The 23,292-nt window shown below is 32.1% G+C and overlaps 1 protein-coding gene across 1 annotated transcript in view; it reads left to right on the top strand.

Moving 5' to 3' along the window:
- The window catches only part of LOC148953806 (mitogen-activated protein kinase kinase kinase 4-like), a 177,483-nt gene that overhangs the window by 81,279 nt on the left and 72,912 nt on the right, over window positions 1-23,292 (top strand). The window contains exon 3 of the mRNA XM_089085910.1: window positions 3,067-3,317. Coding sequence (XP_088942036.1) covers window positions 3,067-3,317 — 251 coding nt within the window. The remainder of the gene's footprint in view (window positions 1-3,066; window positions 3,318-23,292) is intronic.

The following is a 23,292-nucleotide window of genomic DNA, read 5'->3' as shown; positions in this document are numbered from 1 at the left end:
TCTTACAGAAAATTTGAATTAGGTCTTACATTCGTAATAAAATAAAAATTGGTCATCTTGTCATCGAGTTAAATGGTCATCTTGCGTTATCACTTTAAAAATAATCGTTGACATGTTTCTTGAATAATCATAGTATATTTACAAGAAATCTGTCCTTGTCTAGGTTGTGTCAAAAAAAAATTAATTACAACAGTCTTTAAAAGTCCTTATCCCCTTAATTACCACAAGAAAGTTTCATCTGCTAACATCCCTTCATGAATTCTTATGCTAGCTTGCTTCTTAATTTAGATCGATACATTCATTTGAAAAACCATCCCCTTGCAGTCTTTCTGATACGTACTTACACCTAATATCTCAGTGCGTGCGTGTTGTTTTTTTATTATAATCTTAGGGGCTATAGGATTCACGTAGAAAACAGACGTCATTGACAAGGTTGTTGCAATTTTCATATGTAATCAATAACACTTGCGTAGTTTAAGCATAACTAAATAGTGCCAAGTTAATTGCGTGACAATGTCGCTTGAATTTCCATATGTAAACATTAGACTAACGTCTTGAAACGTCTTAAAAAATTTCTTGAAGAAAAATTTATTGAAAAAATTTCTTGAAACGTCTTGAAAAATGTTTTGAAGAAAAACATCTTGAAGCGACTTGAAGAAAAAGAAAAAAAAATGTCTCGAGGGGGTATTATGATCAATTTTTTTAGATCCTGGGGTTCCCACTTGACTAGCTACATGGAGAAGGTGTTGAGGGGAAGACATCTTGAAGAAAATGAAATATTGAAGAAAAAACAACCCTTACATCTATTACGTAACAACCACCTGGGCGTAAAATTTAAACAATAACATCTACGTCTTGAACAATTCCTTGCAGAAGCTGTGTCAAATATCCAATAGCTTAAAGAAGTGCCGGTACCGGGATTCGAAGGGATATATGTGTTGTCGGAGTATTACATACTACACTACTGGTTTAGCCTTTCAATGGTTTATGGAGTAGATAATTTCAGAGACCAAACTGCCTTTCCATGACGATAAAATAAAAGTTCAAAATAGGGATAAAATCCTTTTTAATAGACAGTGTATAGAAATTCACAAAACATACCAGATATTTCGGTCACATATACAGTGACCGTCATCAGTAGTAAAACTAAACTAAAGCAATTTAAAACAAAAGTTTACAAATTGAAATTGAAAATACAAAGTGAAATTGAAAACACAAATTGAAAATATATATTTCAGAACATATTTTCAATTTTCCAGACCATTTAATTTGGTTCGAGAATATCTCTTTGATTTCTAGGGATCGGGGTTTAAAGCAAAATTTTCGTGAAACTCTTAAAATAAAGAAAATCTTATTCAAGAATATTGCTTTGAATTGGGATACAGGTGAATTTGGGCTGAACTCTATCTACGATAATTTATTAAAATCTGACAGAGTAAATTTCAATTCACCCAGTGTAGTTGACCTTTGTCCAAATGTTATATCATTGAACGCTAATGAACCGAATCCAAGAAGGTCAAAGAGGCTAGCTTCCGCCTTTGCTTTGAAAAGAATTAGATAATTAAACAATATGTATTTTTATTTGATTTCTTATATAAACTTTTGTTTTAAATTGTTTTAGTTTAGTTTTACTACTGATAACGGTCACTGTATATGTGACCGAAATATCTGGTATTTTTGTGAATGTCTATACACTGTCTATTAAAAAGGATTTTATCCCTATTTTGAACTTTTATTTTATGGTTTATGGAGGGACGTGGTCCAAACCCATGCTATCTCAAGATCTTTGTTATTGCGGGAGCTAGTTAAAAGTCGGTTATATAAAAGTTAATTGTTGTTGTCGTGGAAGTTCATTCAATTGCTTTAAAATGGCAAATCAGCTATTTTCATGAAGGGAAACCATTTGTAAATGCGCCTTGCTTCTCTGATTGCTTCTCTTTTGCTGATTGCTTCACTTTTGAAGTTTACTTTAGGTTGTTTATTGATAAAATACACGAAAGGTCCTCGTGAAAAATGAAAGAAGTGAGGAATGAGTGTAAAGGAAGATTATAAATTATGAAATAACGAGTAATATGGTTGATGAAATCCTTTTAAAAAGGGAGTTTTAAAAAAGGACAACTAATAAATCATATGAGCAAGGTTTAAAATTGACGGTTTAAGAGGTTCCATCCATACCCTTCTTCCAAAAAAATAGCTATAAAGGTACCCTAAGCTGTGTGTTTTGTACATTAGTATGTGTTACTGTCATTATTCAAGCTCTTTGAATCATAGATATAGATTATTACCGCAATTCACTGCTAACTCGGTGTTCTATCAATTGCTTTATCTTTATTCTTGATTATAATTCTTCTCCCCCTTTTCTACTATCCGTTTTCTTATCCATGGGTTTTTACCCTTTTGTTTGTCTCTTAATTTAGCCTTCAATTCACCCCTTTGTTCGTTTATTGAATGCTAACAGATAAAAATGTCCTTGTAGAAAGTTTTGTTCGTCTAGGATACATAATTGTTTTCTATTTTGTTTTTTGGCAAAGTTTTACGGAAGAATATGAAAAAGACAAGGGGATGAGAGGCAAGTGGAAACTGGGAGACAGAGTATTAGGGAGAGAGAAATAAGTTTTAGCACAGGATCAGAGGGACAGTAGCGGTGGGGAGTCATTGCTATCAGTAGTAAGTAATTAAATATTAAAGTAGTAGTAAATACAGATCTAAATGTATGGCATTCAACTATGCATAAAAGATCTCTATAAGTAAATCAAATTATCGTACTCCCTAAAACATGGAAAATGATAAATAGTGCTCAAGAATTCACAATACTATATTGAGTACGTGTTTTCAGAAATTATTACTTCATTAATTAACATGTAGTAATTTACAAAAAAAAGTATGTATTGCACAAAACATAATTTAAACTAGCTATTTTTAAGACCTAGTTTAAATATACCAGTTTTCACTCATTTAACTCTGTTGGCTGACCAGCAAAGGATGGAGGGGATGAGAATTTGTTAATGTGCCCTTTTTTGTTTAATAATTCTGGGAGTTTATTTACACATTTTTCTGATCTTTTAGATAGAGTTGCTCTACCCTTCAACCAAAGCTGTTGGCTTGAACCACCCTATCTACATATCTGAAAGCTTTACTCGACGCATCAAATCCCTTTGTGTCTGGTTGAATACTATGTGGGCATTAAGAATTAGAATAGACATTGTTGGATCGTTATTGCATGGTAGAGATATCAAAGTTTTGTGGCCAGGGTGGCCTCCTTGTAATCTCTCAGTAGAACTTGACAATCTAGAACTAGACAGAAAGCATAAAGTTGAGTAAGTCACCAAGCTTTTTAACCCTATACCCCGATTGGGGATAGTCCACACTAGCCAAATCCTTCTCATTCATCAATATTATTCCTTACACAATTTTTTATTATTCATTGCATAGGTTTTTATTCTTTAATGTATGATTTTTGAATATATTTTTTTATGCTATTTAATTATTTACTGACCAAAGTATTTACGGAATGTATATCAAAATAATACGCTTCTGGGATACCCAAGAGCCTGTAAAAAGGCTGTTCAAAGAGGCAGTCTCATAAACATAGAAAACAAATATACCATTATTCCAAATTTGATATACTCAAAATTCACTAATCAACCAATCAACTAACAGTAGAGTCTCATAGGTAGTACATAAATAGTAGGCCATGATTACTACTAGTAGGCCCATGGTCATTATTCTTTTCTTTTTTCTGATTTAACCTGCAATTATTGGCAGGTATTTTAATAGGCCCATCGAAGTTTCTCTAGACTTCGATGGTCCTCCTACTGCTGCCATTTCTTTCCTACTTTTCCCTTATAGTCATAATGTTTACTACGGACGACCCATGCCTCAGTTGGTCATTTCCAGCAGGTGTTTTAGTAGGTTCATCAAAGATTTCCTATACTACGACGGTCCTCCTACTGCTACCATCTATTCCCCTATACTCATAATGTTTACGGTTGCCCCATGCGTCAGTTGGTCATTTCCAGCCGGTGTTACTTAAACAGTCTTAAAGAAATTTAAAGAGTTTTTTCTCCTAGGATACAAGAGCGAATCGAAATACTACCAATAAATGTATTGATTATCATTGCGCAATTTTGACTGAGTGGTTATAAGCTGGATTTTCAGATGAATTTTGGAACAGTAAATGGCGCCCTGACTTTGTCATAGCCTTGCAGGTACAAGTGGAGATTCCCCGGTCGTAAAGTTCCGCATATATACAAACAAATCCTTTTTCTTGGTCTTTGAATCAATTTATTGATTACCAGGTACTACAGTCACCTCTATCTGTAGGTCTTACAGGTACTATGACGCCACGTACAATTGCCATGAAAACTCAAAGTCTCCCTAAAAAACAATTTCATTTAACCGCTGTAAGATTTGAACCTGAGATTCCATGCATAAACGCATGCCACAACAACCAACAGAGCTGGAAAATTTAGTTAACATATTTTTTAAGCAGTACATTCTAATTGTTTCCAAAAAAGTTCCGCATGTATACTTAGGATTAGACCAAAGCCTCTTAAGTTTCGCTGTTACTACAATCGGTTAGAAAGGTAAAATATCGCACAAAATCGGTCTCTAATTACGAACGTCATGTTGTACGGCTTCACCATAGTTCTGAAAAACTTTCTCTCTACAAATAATCCAAAAGGTACGTGTTCGGTTGCCATGGAAACTCAGTCTCCTGAAAATACAAAAACGGGGATGGTTTTTTAGTTTGTAGAAACATATCAGTTGATAATGTTCGGAATTATTAACGATAAGTTTGTCAGTCTACCCAATGTTTATTGTTGCCTAATATTTGAATTTGTTTTTATAGTGATAAATGAAAAATTTGAAGAAGTAGACATTCACCATTGGAATGTAAAGCATGATCTACATAATTTTCTTTAGTTTCATTTCATCTACAATGTTGTACGATACAGCATTAAATGTCATTAACAAACAAGGTTGGCATGAATGACCAATAATGCCCTATTATGACGCTGAAATTAGTCTCGTTTGACCAGAGCGAAATCGTTCCTGTGTGAGATTTTAGGGTTGTTAAAGTTGTATTTTTGAAGAGGGATGTCACCACAGACAAATTATTGTTAAAACAGTGTAAACAAGAAATACCTCTTTTAAATTTGGAAGACTTTGGGTGTCCTAAGTATCCTCATAAAATACTTAATCCGTGAATGAAGTGAGATATTTGTTAAAATAGCTGATGAGCAATAAAATAGAAATTGGCGGAATGTTACCTCTGAGAAATTTCAAAAGCAATCATATTAGGTGGGAACCTACTCAATGGATGACTAGTAGTGATACTGCATCGTTAGATAAGAAAAATTTCTATCGATTTTGTTTTTTCTTGTTCAATGGTATTGTGATTATTGTGGAAAGAAAGACTTCAAGGATTATGCTAAAGTTATGCAACATTACCTCTTAAATTCTAGACAGATGCTGTCCAATTTTCTACCTTTCTGACTGATTGCAGTAACTGAGAAGTTTGAGAGGATTCGGGCTAATCATATGTATACATGTGGAACTTTTTCGAAAACTTTGAAATATATTACTTAGAAAAACATATTAACAAATGTTTGCTAGCTCTGCTGGTTGGTGGGTCATGTTTTTATGCACGGGATCTCAGTTTCAAATCCTACAGCAGTCAAATATCTCATGAATTTTTGTTTAGGGGCACTTTGAGTTTCCATATCAAGCGGTATTGCCATAGTACCTGTATGACCCAGAGATAGTAGTGACCGTAGTACCTGATAATCAATAATGTGATTCAAAGACCCTGAGGATAAAATAAAAGTTCAAAATAGAGATAAAATCTTTTTTAATAGACAGTGTATAGACAGTCACAAAAATACTAGATATTTCGGTCACATATACAGTGACCGTCATCAGTAGTATAACTAAACTAAAACAAATTAAAACGAAAGTTTATACACCAAATCAAATAAACTACATATTGTTTAATTCTCTAATTCTTTTCAAGGCAAAGGCGGAAGCTAGCCTCTTTGACCTTCTTGGATTGGGTTCATTAACGTTCAATGATATAACATTTGGACAGAGGTCAACTACATTGGGTGAATTTAACTTTACTCAGTCAGGTTTTAATAAATTTCCATAAATACAGTTCAGCCCAAAGTCCAGATTCAAAGCAATATTCTTGAATAAGATTTTCTTTATTTCAAGTTTCACCAAAATTTTGCTTTAAACCCCGATGTCTAGAAATCAAAGAGACATTCTCAAACAAAATAAAATGGTCTGGAAAATTGAAAATATTTTCTGAAAGGGGTGAAGTAAAATCTTCAGACTTAGAATCTTGCTTTAAACCCGAAGAAATAGAATCTTTATGGTGTAATGATCTCATTTCCAAATTCTGGTTACTACTTCCCACATATAAGCTTCCGCAAGTACATGGGATCTGATAAACCCCACTTTGTTGCCTCAATGAAGTTAGATCCTTCCCAGAATTTAGAAACTACCCAAAGTATTATTGCTCGTTAAAGCTACCCTTAGGCCATTACTCTGAAAAATTCTTTTAATTTTTCACTTAACCCGGGTGCATATGGTAAGGAACAAAAAACATCCTTCTCCCGAGTTGTCTCCGAGACTTCCTTAGAAACCTCTAGAACCCTTTTTCCTTATTTTTCAAAAAGTCTGGTCAATTAATCACTCTGGATACATGTTGCTTATTAGTATTTTTCTTAGAAAAGACAACTCCTCAAAAAATTTTGGAGAGCAAATACTAAAGATCCGGTGTGTTAAAGAAATGATCAAATCAATTTTTACTTGGCGATCGTGACCGGAACTATGAGACAAAAATCTATTGTTATTTGTCGGTTTTCTGTAAATTTTAAAATCCAGACTATTTTCATTTTTTAAAAGAAGAACATAAAGAAAAAGGAAGTTTCCTATTATCTTCTAATTCAACAGTAAAATTTAAATCCCCCCACCAAACAATTAAGATATTACAAAAATCCTTGTAATTCCTCCTCCCCATAATCCCATACTGAAATTATGTCATCCATATACCGGCCCCAAAAATATATTTAAAAAAATATGAATCTAACGCTATTGCTTCAATATTCTCCACAAAAATATTAGGTAATAATGGGGACAAAGGGGCCCCTATAATTAAACCATTTACTTGTTCGAAAAACTCCCCGCTGAATTGAAAAAAACTGCTACTTCTTATACGATAGCTTATTGTGTTTTTTGTATCATTTAGTAAACTTCTTAATTTTGATTCGTAGTCCTCAGTACTCATGACGACTAAAGTGTTACTCTTATCTGCTTTTGTAATGGTAATTGAACCATCCTTTTTCAAGTTTTTAAGAATTCTTAAGTCATTGATGGTCGTACTAGGAAATTCCGATTTCAATACAAAATTAGATAGGTTTTTTACGATAGAAGCTCTTACTAAGCTATTATCTTTTATTAGGTTTGCGTTTTTATGCAAAGATGTTTTTATTGAAGAGATAATGTCTTCCACGGGGACATTATCTGGTTTAAAAAAAATTTTGGTCCCTTTTCAAGCACTGATTGTTCTTGTATCGTTAAAGTTCTTGATGAAAAATTAACCACACCTAGTCCAAGAATTGACGAAGGTATTACTGCATTATTTGTTGATAATTTCGAAAACTTTTTTAACAAAAATTTCAAGACTTTGAATCACAATATTAGAAATAAAAGTTGAAAAAGAGCTTTAATAGTGAGAGATAAACTTTCCCTGGAAAATCTTATATAAAAAAAGGTTAGAGTAAGTGACTTGTTTTATTCAACAAACAGGAAAAAAATCACTTCAATCATGACTTTTGCCTTTCCAGAGAAAGATTGCAAAAAAAATCGAAATTATCAACAAATAATACAGTAATACCTTCGTCAATTCTTGGACCAGGTGTGGTTAATTTTTCATTGAAAAACTTTAACGATTGTTAGTTTTAAGAAAAAAGTTGCTACTTCTAGCGGAAAAACTTGTTACCATAGAAAGAAAATTTTTACTTCTTTGAGAAATACCTTATCTTCGACAAAAACTTACTGCTAATAGAAAAAGTTTCTTGCTATTAAGAAAAAAGCTGTTAGTTCCAAGAGACATTTGATAGTAGTAAGTAAAAGTTTGTTAGTATTAAAGAAAAGCTATTACTTCGAAGAGAAAATTTGTTAGTGTTAAGAAAAATTAGCTACTCCTAGTGGAACACTTGTTACCCTGAACAAAAAAAAAATTTGTTACCTCTAAGAGAAGTATCTTATCTTTGGCAGAAAACTTACTGTTATTATAAAAATTGCCTTACTATTAAGAACAACCTTTTACTTCCAAGAGACATTTGATACAATTAAGTAAAACTTTGTGAGTATTAAGGAAAAAAGTTGTTACTTCGAAGAGAAAATTTGTTAGTGTTAAGAAAGACTTGCTTTTTCTAACAGGAAACTTGTTAGAATTAACAGAAAATATTTACTTCTAAGATAAATTTGCTATCTTTGGCGGAAAACTTACTGCTATTGAAAAAAAAGTTGTTACTTCGAATATAAAATTTGTTAGTGTTAAGAAATTGTTGCTACTGCTAACAGAAAACTTGATACCGTTAACAGAAAATTGTTACTTCTAAGAGAAATTTGTTATATTTGACGGAAAACCTGTTTCTATTAGGAAAACTTTGTTACTATTAAGAAACAAAGTTGTTACTTCGAAGAGAAAATTTTTTGAGTGTTAAGAAAAACTTACTTTTTTTAACAAAAACTAGTTAACGTAGTAAAAAAATTGTTACTTTTTAGAGAAATTTCTATTTTTGACGGAAATCCTGCTGCTATTAGAAGAAAAATTTTTTACTATTAAGAAAAAACCTATTACCTCCATGACAAAAATTGATAATATTAAGTAAAAGTATGTTAGTATTAAAGAAAAGTTGTAACTTCGAAGAGAAAATTTCTTAGTGTTAACAAAAATCTTGTTATTATAGTCTGAAAATTGTTACTTCTAAGAGAAAATTTTTATCTTTGAGGGAAAATTTGCTGCTATTAGAAAAAATATGTTACTATTAAGAAAAAAAATGTTAACTTCATCAGAAATTTGATCATATTAAATAAAACTTTGTTAATATTAAGGATAAAGTTTTTACTTCGAAGAGAAAATTTTTTAGTGTTAATAAAAAGTAGCTACTTCTAACAGAAAACTTGGTAGGATTAACAGAAAATTGTTACTTCTTGGAGAAAGTTGTTATCTTTGAGGGAAAACTTGCTGCTATTAGAAAAAAAATTGTTACTATTAAGAAAATGCTGTTACCTCCCTTAGAAATTTAATCGTATTAGATAAAAATTTGTTAGTATTAAGGAAAAAGCTGTAACTTCGAAAAGAAAATTTGTTAGTGTAAAGAAAAAGTTGTTACTTCTAACAGAAAACTTGGTAGCATTAACAGAAAATTGTACTTCTAAGAGAGATTTGTTATATTTGACGGAAAAATTGTTGCTATTAGAAAAAAGTTGTTACTTCTAAGAGAAATTTGTTATCTTGGAGGGAAAACTTGCTGCTATTACAAAAAATTGTTACTATTAAGAAAAAACCTGTTAACTCCATGAAAAAATTTCATAATACTAAGTAAAGGTTTGTTAGTATTAAAGAAAAAGTTGTTACTTCGAAGAGAACATTTGTTTCTTTTAAGAGAAACTTGCTACTTCTAACAGAAAATTTGGTAGCATTAACAGAAAATTGTTACTTATAAGAGAAATTTGTTATCTTTGACGGAAAACTTGCTGCGATTCTAGTTTGCAACATTAACAGAGGTAGCACTGAGAAGATAAACCACGATATAACACTAAAAAAAATAAGCCAAGTCATATGTTTCACAGTAAAAAAACCCTCCAAATTGCACTTTGAAGATATCGATTGAGGTAACACAGGCAAGATAAGCTGCAACAGTACAAAAATATCTTGAGTCGTACGTTTCATACGATGAACTTCCAAAATACACTTTGAAACATCAATAGAGGTAACGCTGACAAGATAAAACACGACACAACAGTATAAAAACATTCTGATTCATAGGTTTCAAACGAAAAAGTTCCAAAATAAACTTTAAAACATCAACTGAGGTAACTTTGACAAGTCAAACCCCGACACAGCGCTAGAAAAATATCTTGAGTAATACGTTTCAAAAGAATAAATTCCAAAATGAACTTGACAAGACAATGAGGTAATAGTGACAAGACAATCCCTGACACTATACTACAAAAACATCTTGAGTCATACATATCAAACAAAAAACTTCCAAACTGAACTAGAAAACATCAACAGATGTAACACAGTCAAGATAAAGCACGATACTAAACTACAAAAATATCTTGAATCATATGTTTCGAATGAGATAAAACTTCCAAAATGCAATGTGAAACATCAACAGAGGTAGCACTGGTATGATAAACCATGACACAACACTATAAAAATATCTTGAGTCATACGTTACCTATGAAAAAAAAAATGGCCTCTGAAACATCAAGAGAGGTAACACTGTTAAGATAAAGAACGACCCAGCATTATAAATACATCCTGAGTCATACGACTCAAACGAGAAAGCTTCCAAATGCACTTTGAATCATCAACGGAGGTAACAGTGATACGAAAAACCACGACACAACACTATAAAAATAGCCTAAATCATACGTCTCACTCGAGGCTGAATTTTTTCATGCCCTGGATCTATTAAACCCCAAGAAAATAGTGAAGAATATGGAATAATATTAAAATAGGAAAAATTATATCTTAAAATTCCCATACCTCGGGCCATAAGCCCTAGAAAATATTAAATATATGAAGTAAATGTTAAAATGTTGAAGATAACTGGTTAAATCCTTAAGTGCTTGTATAGCCATAGTCAAAATTTCCCCGCAGTGGGCTGGGCACGTAATGCCATGGTGGTGTGATGTGTTTTGTGGGGCATTATCAATGGCATGGCTTGTGAACAACAAGAATTACCGGATTGAAGCATAATTCTTAACAAGAAACGTCTGAAAAATGTCTTAGGAATGATGATTTGATATCACAGGGGGCCCTATGCCATCCTAAGTTTTTCAGTGTTCCATGCATTGCTTTGGACTATCACACTCTAGCAATGAAATACCGAGTTCCGCTGTTCAAATAAAAACACTGTTTAATTTAGATTCATGAGCATATTTCTCTGGAAAAAGGTTGAAAATGTCCTAGGGGGGGTGATGAGAAGTGGGGCCACGTGGATGATGGAGAGGGAGGTGTGTAATACCATGGAGGTGTTAAGTGTTTTGGTGGTTATTATGATAAGCGTGGCTTGCATAAACTTGAATCAATGGGTTGGAGTATAATTTTAAAACAAGAAATGGCTAAAAAAAAGTTTCGGGTGGTGATGGAGCCATGTGAGAGGGATTCCGTATACCTTCCATTGTTTGTCAGGGTGGCATGTATAGCCTTGGACTAGCACACTTTAGAGTTTAAGGATAAGATGGGAGGTGTTAAAAAAAAAATTCGGGAGAGGGGGACCGAAATCTAACATCCCAGTCAAAGAAACTATGCAGTTTCGTTCAAACCTCCTAACATTGCTTAAATTCAGCTCTAATATCAATTCCGCCCTCTGGAAATGATTGCTAGGGGGTGGGGATTATTGTCATGATGGTGTGAAATATTTATAATCTTGGCTCAAAAAAAAACAGGGCATTTTCGTTAAAAAAGTTCTTAATATTGCTTAAATTTAGCTATAATATCAACCCTGCCCTCTGGAAATGATTGCTTGGACCCCTGCCCTCCCATCCTTCTTTAATTTACACATGTTATTGTTTATATTTTATCATATGTCTGGTTTTTTCATGTTTTTTTTTGTTTATCGTGTTTTTTTTTGTTCCATTTTTCATGTTTTTCACATTTTATTTTTTGGTTGTTGTGTTTTTTTAACTTTTTTTCTGTATTTTTTTAACTTTTTTTCTGTGTTTTTAATATTGCTTGTAAATTTCCTTGAAATAATAAAATTTTTATTTACAATAAGGTTAATCCTTTAGATTTATTGTTTATCAGAATCAAGGAGTTTACATAATTTAAGCACGTCTTCCGTCTTTATTGTTAGAAATAAATTTAGCACAATTGTCTCTGAAAATAAATATTCCCCATCTTCCTGTTTTGTATCATCGATTTTACACTTGGTCAGCAGAATTCCGACATGATTTTGGAATCCCGCCAGATGAGTCATTGAATAGTCAGTGTCTTGTGACGTCATGGGAATGTGTTATTTCTAGAATATAATGACTAGGACAGAATACTGGAAATGGTATGTTACTCGTGTTGCTTGGAGCGCTGTACCATTGGAAGGGAATGACTTTTCGAGTCCTGGCGGGGTGAAGAACTCTAGAAAAAAATATAAAAGGTGTTTTGGGAGAAAAATGAAATAAGGACCTGCGTGGCAGGCTTTTGTAATAAATTTGAGGTTTAATTTTTCCTTCATCCTTTAAACACTTTAATTCGTTCTTAAATTTATTTTTAAAAGAGTCTGTTGGATTATACGATAGCTTTTTGTATGTTTCTTCTTGTATGTTTTTCATCATTTAGTAAACATCTTAATTTTTGTAATGGTAATTGAACCATACCTTTTCAAGTTTTTTCGAATTCATATGTCTTTGATGGTCGTACTAGGAAATTCCGGTCTCAATACAAAATTAGAAAGGGTTTTCACGGTAGAAGCTCTAACCAAGCTAACATCTTTTATTAGGCTAGCGTTTTTATGCAAAGATGTTTCTATTGAAGAGATAATGTCTTCCACGGGGACTTTATCTGGTTAAAAACAAAATTTCTGACGCTTTTCAACCACCGATTGTTCTTGCATCGTTAAAGTTCTTCATGAAAAATTAACCTCACCTGGTCCAAGAATTGAAGAAGGTATTACCGCATTATTAGTTGATATTTTCGAAAACGTTTTTATCAATATTTCTCTGGAAAGGCGAAAGTCATGATTGAAGTAATTTTTTTCTGTTTGCTGAACAAAACATAAGTCACTTACGCTAACCTTTTTTTTATAATATTTTCCAGGGAAAGTTTATCTCTCACTATTAAAGCTCTTTTTTGACTTTCATCCTTAATAATGTGATTCAAAGTCTTGAATTGTAAGCTTCGTTCAAACTTTTCTTCCTTGAAAGTGGCCAAATGTAAATTGAATTTTAGTGAAGGTGGCACAATTCTCATCTTACATTGTACAAGAAAACCCTGCTGGTTAATAACATTTGCATGTTTTTTCTGAGTGTTTATATATTTATACACATTTTTGGTCAAATCATCCCATAAACTTTTTTAACAAACATTTCAAGACTTTGAATCACAATATTAGGGATAAAAGTCGAAAAAGAGCTTTAATAGCGAGAGATAAACTTTCCCTGGAAAATCGTATATCAAAAAAGGTTAGAGTAAGTGACTTTTGTTTTAATCAACAAACAGGAAAAAAATCACTTCAATCACGACTTTTGCCTTTCCAGAGAAAGATTGCTAAAAAAAAAATTTGGATTTGATTAGTGGCAAAACAGGTTTTGAAGTTTCTGTAATTATGTATTTAGTAGTAAGGTTGTGCAATAAGTTCCCGAATTTTTTTCAATTCAGAGTGGAGTTTTTCGAACAAGTAAATGATTTACCTATGGGGGCTCCTTTATCCCATTTATTAGCTAAAATTTTTGTGGAGAATATTGAAACAATACTGTTAGATTCATATTTTTTTTAACATATTTTTTGGGGCCAGCATATGGATGACATTATTTTAGTATGGAATTATGGGGAGGAGGAATTAAAAGGATTTTTGGAACATCTTAATTGTTTGGGTGGGGATTTAAAGTTTATTGTTGAATTAGAAGTGAATGAGAAATTTCCCTTTCTTGATGTTCTTCTTTTAAAAATGAAAATAGTCTGAATTTTAAAATTTACAGAAAACCGACAAATAACAATAGATTTTTGTCTTATATTTCCTGTCACGCTCGCCAAGTTAAAATTGGTTTAATCATTTCTATAACTGACCGGATCTTTAGTATTTGCTCTCCAAAATTTTTTGAGGAGTTGTCTTTTCTAAGAAAAATACTAATAAGCAACATGTATCCAGAGTGGTTAATTAACCAAACTTTTTCAAAAAGAAGAAAAAGGTACCTATAGATTTCTAAGGAAGTATTGGGGACAACTCGGGAGAAGGATGTTTTTTGTTCCTTACCATATGTACCCGGGCTAAGTGAAAAACTTAAAAGAATTTTACTGAGTAATGATCTAAGGGTAGCTTTAAAGACTAATAATACTTTGGGTAGTTTTCTAAATTATGGGAAGGATTCAACTTCATTGGGGCAACAAAGTCGGGTCTATCAGATCCTATGTACTTGCGCAAGGTCATATGTGGGAAGAACTAACCAGAATTTGGAAATGAGATTATTACAGCATAAAGATTCTATTTCTTCGGCTTTAAAGCAATATTTTAAGTCTGAAGATTTTACTTCAGTGCTTTCAGAACATATTTTCAACTTTCCAGGCCATTTTATTTTGTTCAAGAATGTCTCTTTGATTTGTAGGGATCGGGGTTTAAAGCAAAATATTTGTGAAACTCTTGAAATAAAGAAAATCTTATTCAAGAATATTGCTTTTAATCTGGACATTGGTGAATTTGGGCTGACCTCTATCTATGATAATTTATTAAAATCTGACAGAGTAAAGTTCAATTCACCCAATGTAGTTGACCTTTGCCCAAATGTAATATCATTGAACGCTAAAGAACCGAATCCAAGAAGGTTAAAGAGGCTAGCTTCCGCCTTTGTTTTGAAAAGAATTAGAGAATTAAACAATATGTAGTTTTATTTGTTTTGATATATTAACTTTTATTTTAATTTGTCTTAGTTTAGTTTTACTGCTGATGACGGTCACTGTATATTTGACCGAAATATCGGGTATTTTTGTGAATTTCTATACACTGTCTATTAAAAAGCATTTCATCCCAATTTTGAACTTTTATTTGATCGTTAAGGAAAGGCAGTGTAGTCTCTGAAATTATCTACGTCATATTTAGGGGGACGATTTGACCAAAAATGTCTATAAATATATAAACACTCAGAAAAAACATGCAAATGTTATCAACCAGCAGGGTTTTCTTCTACAATGTAAGATGAGAATTGTGCCACCTTCACTAAAATTCAATTTACATTTGGCCACTTTTCAAGGAAGAAAAGTGTGAACGAAGCTTACAATTCAAGACTTTGAATCACATTATTAAGGATGAAAGTCAAAAAAGAGATTTAATAGTGAGAGATAAACTTTCCCTGGAAAATATTATATAAAAAAAGGTTAGTGCAAGTGACTTTTGTTTTATTCAACAAACAGAAAAAAATCACTTCAATCATGACTGGCCTTTCCAGAAAAAGATGGCTAAAAAAGTTTTCAAAATTATCGACAAATAATGCAGTAATACCTTCGTCAATTCTTGGGCCAAGTGTAGTTAACTTTTCATCAGGAACTTTAACAATACAAGAACAATCAGTGCTTGAAAAGGGTCCAAAATTTTGTTTTAAACCAGATAAAGTCCCCGTGGAAGACATTATCTCTTCAATAGAAACATCTTTGCATAAAAACGCAACCATAATAAAAAATGTTAGCTTAGTAAGAGCTTCTACCGTGAAAACCCTTTATGATTTTGTATTGAAACCGGAATTTCTTAGTACGACCATCAAAGACATATGAATTCTAAAAAACTTGAAAAAGGATGGTTCAGTTACCATTACAAAAATTAAGATGTTTACTAAATGATGAGAAAACATACAAGAAGCTATCGTATAATCCAACAGACTCTTTTAAAAGTAAATTTAAGAACGAATTAAAGTGTTTAAAGGATGAAGCAAAAATTACACCTCAAATTTATTGCAAATGCCTGCCACGCAGGTCCTTGTGCCCTAAGTTATATGGACTTCCCAAAATCCATAAGCTTAACCTACCATTACGACCAATTCTGCCAAGTACAAGGTCACCAAAGTAGTTGGGCCATAATTACTTCAAAGGCAGTCATAGGGAAAATAGCATTGTATTTCAACGGCAGCCCTCTGACTTGACGGCATCCATACCCCTTTTCCCATAGGATTTCTACCGCAGCCCCCTGACGTCACGCGACACACCTGTACAATGTGGCCTGCTGTTTCTAGGCGACATTCCCGCCCTTGGAAAGAGTTCAATGGTCAAAGTTACGTGAATTTCTACCAGAGCCCTCTGACGTCACGGTACAAACCCCCGTTTCAAGTGCATGTTACATCATGCGACACACCCTCGCCTTTAAATGGTCAGATAAGTGAAACTACCAACCACTCAAGCTGTCACACCTATGCAATGCGGTTACCGGTTCTATTAAAGGGAACACAGTTGCCAAGACTCCATGAAACGCCCCTCTGGACTCCAAATATGTCATACGACTTACCCCGTTTTGAACCACCAGGTGTAATATGGTCGACGCAATTTTACGTAACCCTGCGACAGGAACCCATGGAGGAACCCCCGTTTGTAACGTAACATCAGCTCACACCTTAAGTAACTATTATGCAACACTGTCATGCGGTACTTTTTTTCGCTCAAAACCCCCAGTGTTTTTCTTCATTAACTTTCTTCATGGCGGCACACACTTTATGTAAGGTCAGCGCGTCTTACGCATGGAGGGTGCATCCATCAGTGCCAGATAACACTATTTTGACATTTTTCAACCAAATGCCTAGACATTTTCTTTTTTCGGCATTTCATTTTTCTCCCGAAACACCTTTTATATTTTTTTCTAGAGTTCTTCACCCCGCCAGGACTCGAAAAGTCATTCCCTTCCAATGGTACAGCGCTCCAAGCAACACGACTAACATACCATTTCCAGTATTCTGTCCTAGTCATTATATTCTAGAAATAACACATTCCAGTGACGTCACAAGACACACCTCTGACTATTCAATGACACATCGGCAAGATTCCAAAATTATGTCGGAATTCTGCTGACCAAGTGTAAAATCGATGATGCAAAACATGAAGATGGGGAATTTTTATTTTCAGAGACAATTGTGCTAAATTTATTTATATCAGTAAAGACGGAAGACGTGCTTAAATTATGTAAACTCCTTGATTCTGATAAACAATAAATCTAAAGGATTAACCTTATTGTAAATAAAAATTTTATTATTTCAAGGAAATTTACAAGCAATATTAAAAACACAGAAAAAAAGTTAAAAAAACACAACAACCAAAAAATAAAATGTGAAAAACATGAAAAATGGAACAAAAAAAAACACGATAAACAAAAAACAAAACATAAAAAACCTGACATATGATAAAATATGAACAATAACATGCGTAAAGTAAAGAAGGATGGGAGGGTAGGGCCCAATCAATCATTTCCAGAGGGCAGGGTTGATATGAGAGATAAATTTAAGCCCTATTATGAACTTCTTAACGAAAATGCCCTCGTTTCTTTAACCCAAGACTATGAATATTTCACACCATCATGACAATACACCCCACCCCCTAGCAATCATTTCCAGAGGGCGGAATTGATATCAGAGCTGAATTTAAGCAATGTTAGGAGGTTTGAATTAAACTGCATAGTGTCATTGACTGGGATGTTAGATTTCAGTCCCCCTCTCCCGAAATTTTTTTTTAACACTTCCCATCTTATCCTTAAACTCTAGAGTGTGCTAGTCCAAGGCGATACATTTCACACTGACAAACAATGGATGGTATACGGTATCCCTCTCATGTGGCCCCATCACCACCCAACAGTTTTTTTCAGACATTTCTTGTTTAAAAATTATACTCCAACCCATTGATTCAAGTTTTTGCAAGCCACGCTTATCATAATAACCTCCAAAACACTTAAAACCTCCATGGCATTACACACCTCCCTCTCCATCATCCACCTGGCCCCACTTCTCATCAACCCCCTAGGACATTTTCAACCTTTTTCCAAAGACATATGCTCATGAATCTAAATTAAACAGTGTTTATATTTGAACAGCGGAACTCGGTATTTCGTTGCTAGAGTGTGATAGTCCAAGGCAATGCATGGCACACTGACAAACTACGGATAGCATACGGCAGCCTGTGATATCACATCATCATTCCTAAGAAATTTTTCAGACATTTTTTGTTAAGAATTATGCTTCAATCTGGTAGTTTTTGTTGTTCGCAAGCCATGCCATTGATAATGCCCCACAAAACACATCACACCACCATGGCATTACGTGCCCAGCCCACTGTGGGGAAATTTTGACTATGGATAAACAAAGATTTAAGGATTTAAGCAAATATCTTCAATATTTTAACATTTACTTCATATATTTAATATTTTATAGGGCTTATGGTCCCGAGGTTTGAGCATTTTAAGATATAATTTTTCATATTTTATTATTATTCCATATTGTTAACTATTTTCTTGGGTTTTAATATATCCAGGGCATGAAAAAATTCGGCCTCGAGTGAGACGTATGACTTAGGTTATTTTTATAGTGCTGTGTCGTGGTTTTTCGTATCACAGTTTCCCCCGTTGATGCTTCAAATTGCATTTGGAAGCTTTTTCGTTTGAGTCGTATGACTCAGGATGTATTTATAATAATGGGTCGTTCTTTATCTTAACAGTGTTACCTCTCTTGATGTTTCAGAGGCCATTTTTTTTTTCATAGGTAACGTATGACTCAAGATATTTTTATAGTGTTTTGTCATGGTTTATCATAACAGTGCTACCTCTGTTGATGTTTCACATTGCATTTTGGAAGTTTTATCTCATTCGAAACATATGATTCATGATGTTTTGTAGTTTAGTATCGTGCTTTATCTTGACTGTGTTACATCTGTTGATGTTTTATAGTTCATTTTGGAAGTTTCGCGTTTGATACGTATGACTCAAGATGTTTTTGTAGTATAGTGTCAGAGATTGTCTTGTCACTATTACCTCAGTTGATATTTCAAAGTTCATTTTGGAATTTATTCTTTTGAAACGTATTACTCAAGATATTTTTCTAGTGTTGTGTTGGAATTTGACTTGTCAAAGCTACCTCAGTTGTTGTTTTAAAGTGCATTTTGGAACTTTTTCGTTTGAAACCTACGAATCAGAATATTTTTTATACTGTTGTGTCGTGTTTTATCTTGTCAGCGTTACCTCTATTGATGTTTCAAAGTGTATTTTGGAAGTTTCTCGTATGAAAAGTACAACTCAAGATGTTTTTGTACTATTGTAGCTTATTGTGCCTGCGTTACCTCAATCGATATCTTCAAAGTGCAATTTGGAGGGTTTTTTCCCCTGTGAAACATATGACTTGGCTTATTTTTTTTAGTGTTATATCGTGGTTTATCTTCTCAGTGCTACCTCTGTTAATGTTGCAAACTAGAATCGCAGCAAGTTTTCCGCGAAAGATAACAAATCTCTCTTAGAAGTAACAATTTTCTGTTAATGCTACAAAGTTTTCTGTTAGAAGTAGTAATTTTTTCTTAACACTAACAAATTTTTTCCTCGAAGTAACAAATTTTTCTTTAATACTAACAAACCTTTACTTAGTATTATGAAATTTTTTCATGGAGTTAACAGGTTTTTTCTTAATAGTAACAATTTTTTGTAATAGCAGCAAGTTTTCCTAGATAACAAATTTCTCTTAGAAGTAACAACTTTTTTCTAGTAGCACCAAATTTTCTGTCAAATATAACAAATCTCTCTTAGAAGTAACAATTTTCTGTTAATGCTACCAAGTTTTCTGTTAGAAGTAGTAGCTTTTCCTTAACACTAACAAATTTTTTCTTTTAAGTAACAGCTTTTTCCTTAATACTAACAAATTTTTATTTAATACGATAAAATTTCTAAGGGAGGTAACAGCTTTTTCCTAAGAGTAAAAAAAAAATTTCTAATAGCAGCAAGTTTTCCCTCAAAGATAACAACTTTCTCTTAGAAGTAACAATTTTCTGTTAATGGCAACAAGTTTTCTGTTAAAAGAAGCAAGTTTCTCTTAACACTAAAAAATTTTCTCTTCGAAATAACAACTTTATCTTTAATACTAACAAAATTTTACTTAATATTATCAAATTTCTCATGGAGGTAACATTTTTTTTCTTAATAGTAACATATTTTTTCTAATAGCAGCAAATTTTCCGCCAAAGATAAAAATTTTCTCTTAGAAGTAACAATTTTCAGACTATAATAACAAGATTTTTGTTAACACTAAGAAATTTTCTCTTCGAAGTTACAACTTTTCTTTAATACTAACATACGTTTACTCAATATTATCAATTTTCTCATGGAGGTAGTAGGTTTTTTCTTAACAGTAATTTTTTTTTCTAATAGCAGCAGGATTTCCGTCAAAAATAAAAATTTTCTGTAAAAAGTAAAATTTTTTTTACTAAATTAACAAGTTTTTGTTAAAAGAAGTAAGTTTTTTTAACACTCAAAAAAGTTTCTCTTCGAAGTAATAACTTTGTTTCTTAATAGTAACAAAGTTTTTCTAATAGAAACAGGTTGTCCGTCAAATATAACAAATTTCTCTTAGAAGTAATAATTTTCCGTTAATGGTACCAAGTTTTCTGTTAGAAGTAGCAATAATTTCTTAACACTAACAAATTTTCTTATCGAAGTAACAACTTTTTTTTATTATAGCAGTAAGTTTTCCGTCAAAGATAACAAATTTCTCTTAGAAGTAAAAATTTTCTGTTAATTCTAACAAGTTTCCTGTTAGAAAAAGCAAGTCTTTTTCAACACTAACAAATTTTCTCTTCGAAGTAAGAATTTTTATTCCTTAATACTAACAAAGTTTTACTTAATTGTATCAAATGTATCTTGGAAGTAATAGGTTGTTCTTAATAGTAAAAAAGTTTTTCTAATAACACCAATTTTTCTGTCAAAGATAAGATACTTCTCTTAGAAGTAAAAATTTTTTCGTTTGTTTATGGTAACAGGTTTTCTACTAGAAGTAGCAAGTTTTTCTTAACACTAACAAATTTTCTCTTCGAAGTAATAACTTTCCTTTAATACTAACAAACTTTTACTTACTACTATCAAATGTCTCTTGGAACTAACAGCTTTTTTCTTAATAGCAACAAATTTTGTCTCTTAGAAGTATGTTTTTTGTCAAAGATAAGTTATTTATCAAAGAAGTAACAATTTTCTTTCTATGGTAACAAGTTTTCTGTTAGAAGTAGCAACTTTTTTCTTAAAACTTACAAATTTTTTCTTCGAAGTAACAACTTTCTCCTTAATACTAACACATCTTTACTTAATACTATCAAATTTCCTTGGAAGTAACAGGTTTTTTGTTTAACAGTAAGAAATTTTTCTCTAATACCAGCAATTTCTCCGTCAAAGATAAGAAAATTTTCTTAGAAGTAACAATATTCTTTTTATGCTAACAAGATATCTGCTAGAACACTTTTTAACTAAATTAAGTTAACTACTCTTCAGTCAGGTTCATTTAGCTTAGTTAAATGAACCTTACTTAGTTTAACTTAACTTAGTTAAATTAATTGAGTCAAGAAGTTTTATAGCAGATAACTTGTTAGCGTAAACAGAAAATTGTTTCTTCTAAGAAAAATTTCTTATCTTTGACGGAGAACTTGCTAGTTTTAGAAAAAAATGTCTTACTGTTAAACAAAACCTGTTACTTCCAAGGAAATTTCATATTATTATGTAAAAAATTGTTAGTTTTAAGAAAAAAGTTGCTACTTCTAGCGGAAAACTTGTTACCATAGAAAGAAAATTGTTACTTCTAAGAGAAATACTTTATCTTCGACAAAAATTTTCTGCTAAGAGAAAAAGTTTGTTGCTATTAAGAAAAAAGCTGTTAGTTCCAAGAGACATTTGATAGTATTAAGTTAAAGTTTGTTAGTATTAAAGGAAAATTATTATTTCTAAGAGAAAATTTGTTAGTGTTAAGAAACACATGCTACTTCTAGTGAAAAAATTGTTAGCATTAACAGAAAATTATTACTTCTAAGAGAAAGTTGTTATCCTTGACGGAAAACTTTCTTCTATTAGAAAAAAAATTGTTACAATTAAGAAAAAGCCGTTAACTCCATTAGAAATTGAATCGTATTAAGTAAAAATGTGTTAGTATTAAGGAAAAAAGTTGGTACTTCGAAGAGAAAATTTGTTACTGTTAAGAAAAGTTGCTACTTCTAACAGGAAAATTGGTAGTATTAACAGAAAATTGTTATTTATAAGAAAGATTTGTTATCTTTGATGAAAAACATGGTGCTATTAGAAAAAAGTTGTTACTATTAGGAAAAAGCTGTTACCTCCATGAGAAATTTGATCGTATTAAATAAAAATGTGTTAGTATTAAGGAAAAAAGTTGTTACTTCAAAGAGAAAATTTGTTAGTGTTAAGAAAATTATGCTACTTCTAAGAGAAAACTTGGTACCATTAACAGAAAATTGTTACTTCTAAGAGAAATTTGTTATCTTTGACCGAAAACTTATTGCTATTGGAAAAGCTTTGTTACGATTAAGAAAAAAAGCTGTTACTTCGAAGAGAAAATTTGTTAGTGTTAAGAAAACTTACTTCCTCTAATAAAAAACTTGTTAGCATAGTCAGAAAATTGTTACTTCTATGAGAAATTTGTTATCTTTGACGGAAAACTTGCTGCTATTAGAAAAAATGTGTTACTATTAAGAAAAACCTGTTACCGCCATGAGAAATTTGATCGTATTAAGTAAAACTTTGTTAGCGTTAAGGAAAAAAAGCTGTTACTTCGAAGAGAAAATTTATTAGTATTAAGAAAAAGATGTTACTTCTAACAGAAAACTTGGTAGCATTAAGGGAAAATTGTTACTTCTAAGACAAATTTGTTATCTTTGGTGGAAAACTTGCTGCTATTAGAAAAACTTTGTTACTAGTAAGGGAAAAATGTTGTTACTTCAAAGAGAAAATTTGTTAGTGTTAAGAAAAATTAGGTAAGTATTTACCTACTGGTAAATACCAGTAGCAGTTTTTCATTAAGTCATTAATCTCAGTAATTCATTAAGAATATTTAAAAACAAAAATAAATATTTTTTGCGGTTTCTAGATAGGTAAATACTGGACTTTGAACTGAACTTTAATTTTATAGAATATAAACACACAAATAAAACACAACTCCAGGGACTGATCAATGATCTTTAGGGCCTAAATTCATTCCCTGGAGAACTCGAGCATTCATATAAATATTATCACTGATTATTGTCAAAACAACAAAGTGTTAAACTTCGAAAAAAAAATGAAAAAAGGCATTGCGCACTACATAAAAAAGAGAGAATTTTCCTAAACATTATTC

The sequence above is a fragment of the Artemia sp. Qi Xiang Cuo genome, chromosome 3, assembly GCF_049724085.1.
Source record: "Artemia sp. Qi Xiang Cuo chromosome 3, ASM4972408v1, whole genome shotgun sequence".
NCBI classification, from domain to species: domain Eukaryota; kingdom Metazoa; phylum Arthropoda; class Branchiopoda; order Anostraca; family Artemiidae; genus Artemia; species Artemia sp. Qi Xiang Cuo.
This window is presented reverse-complemented; position numbering and strand designations above follow the sequence as displayed.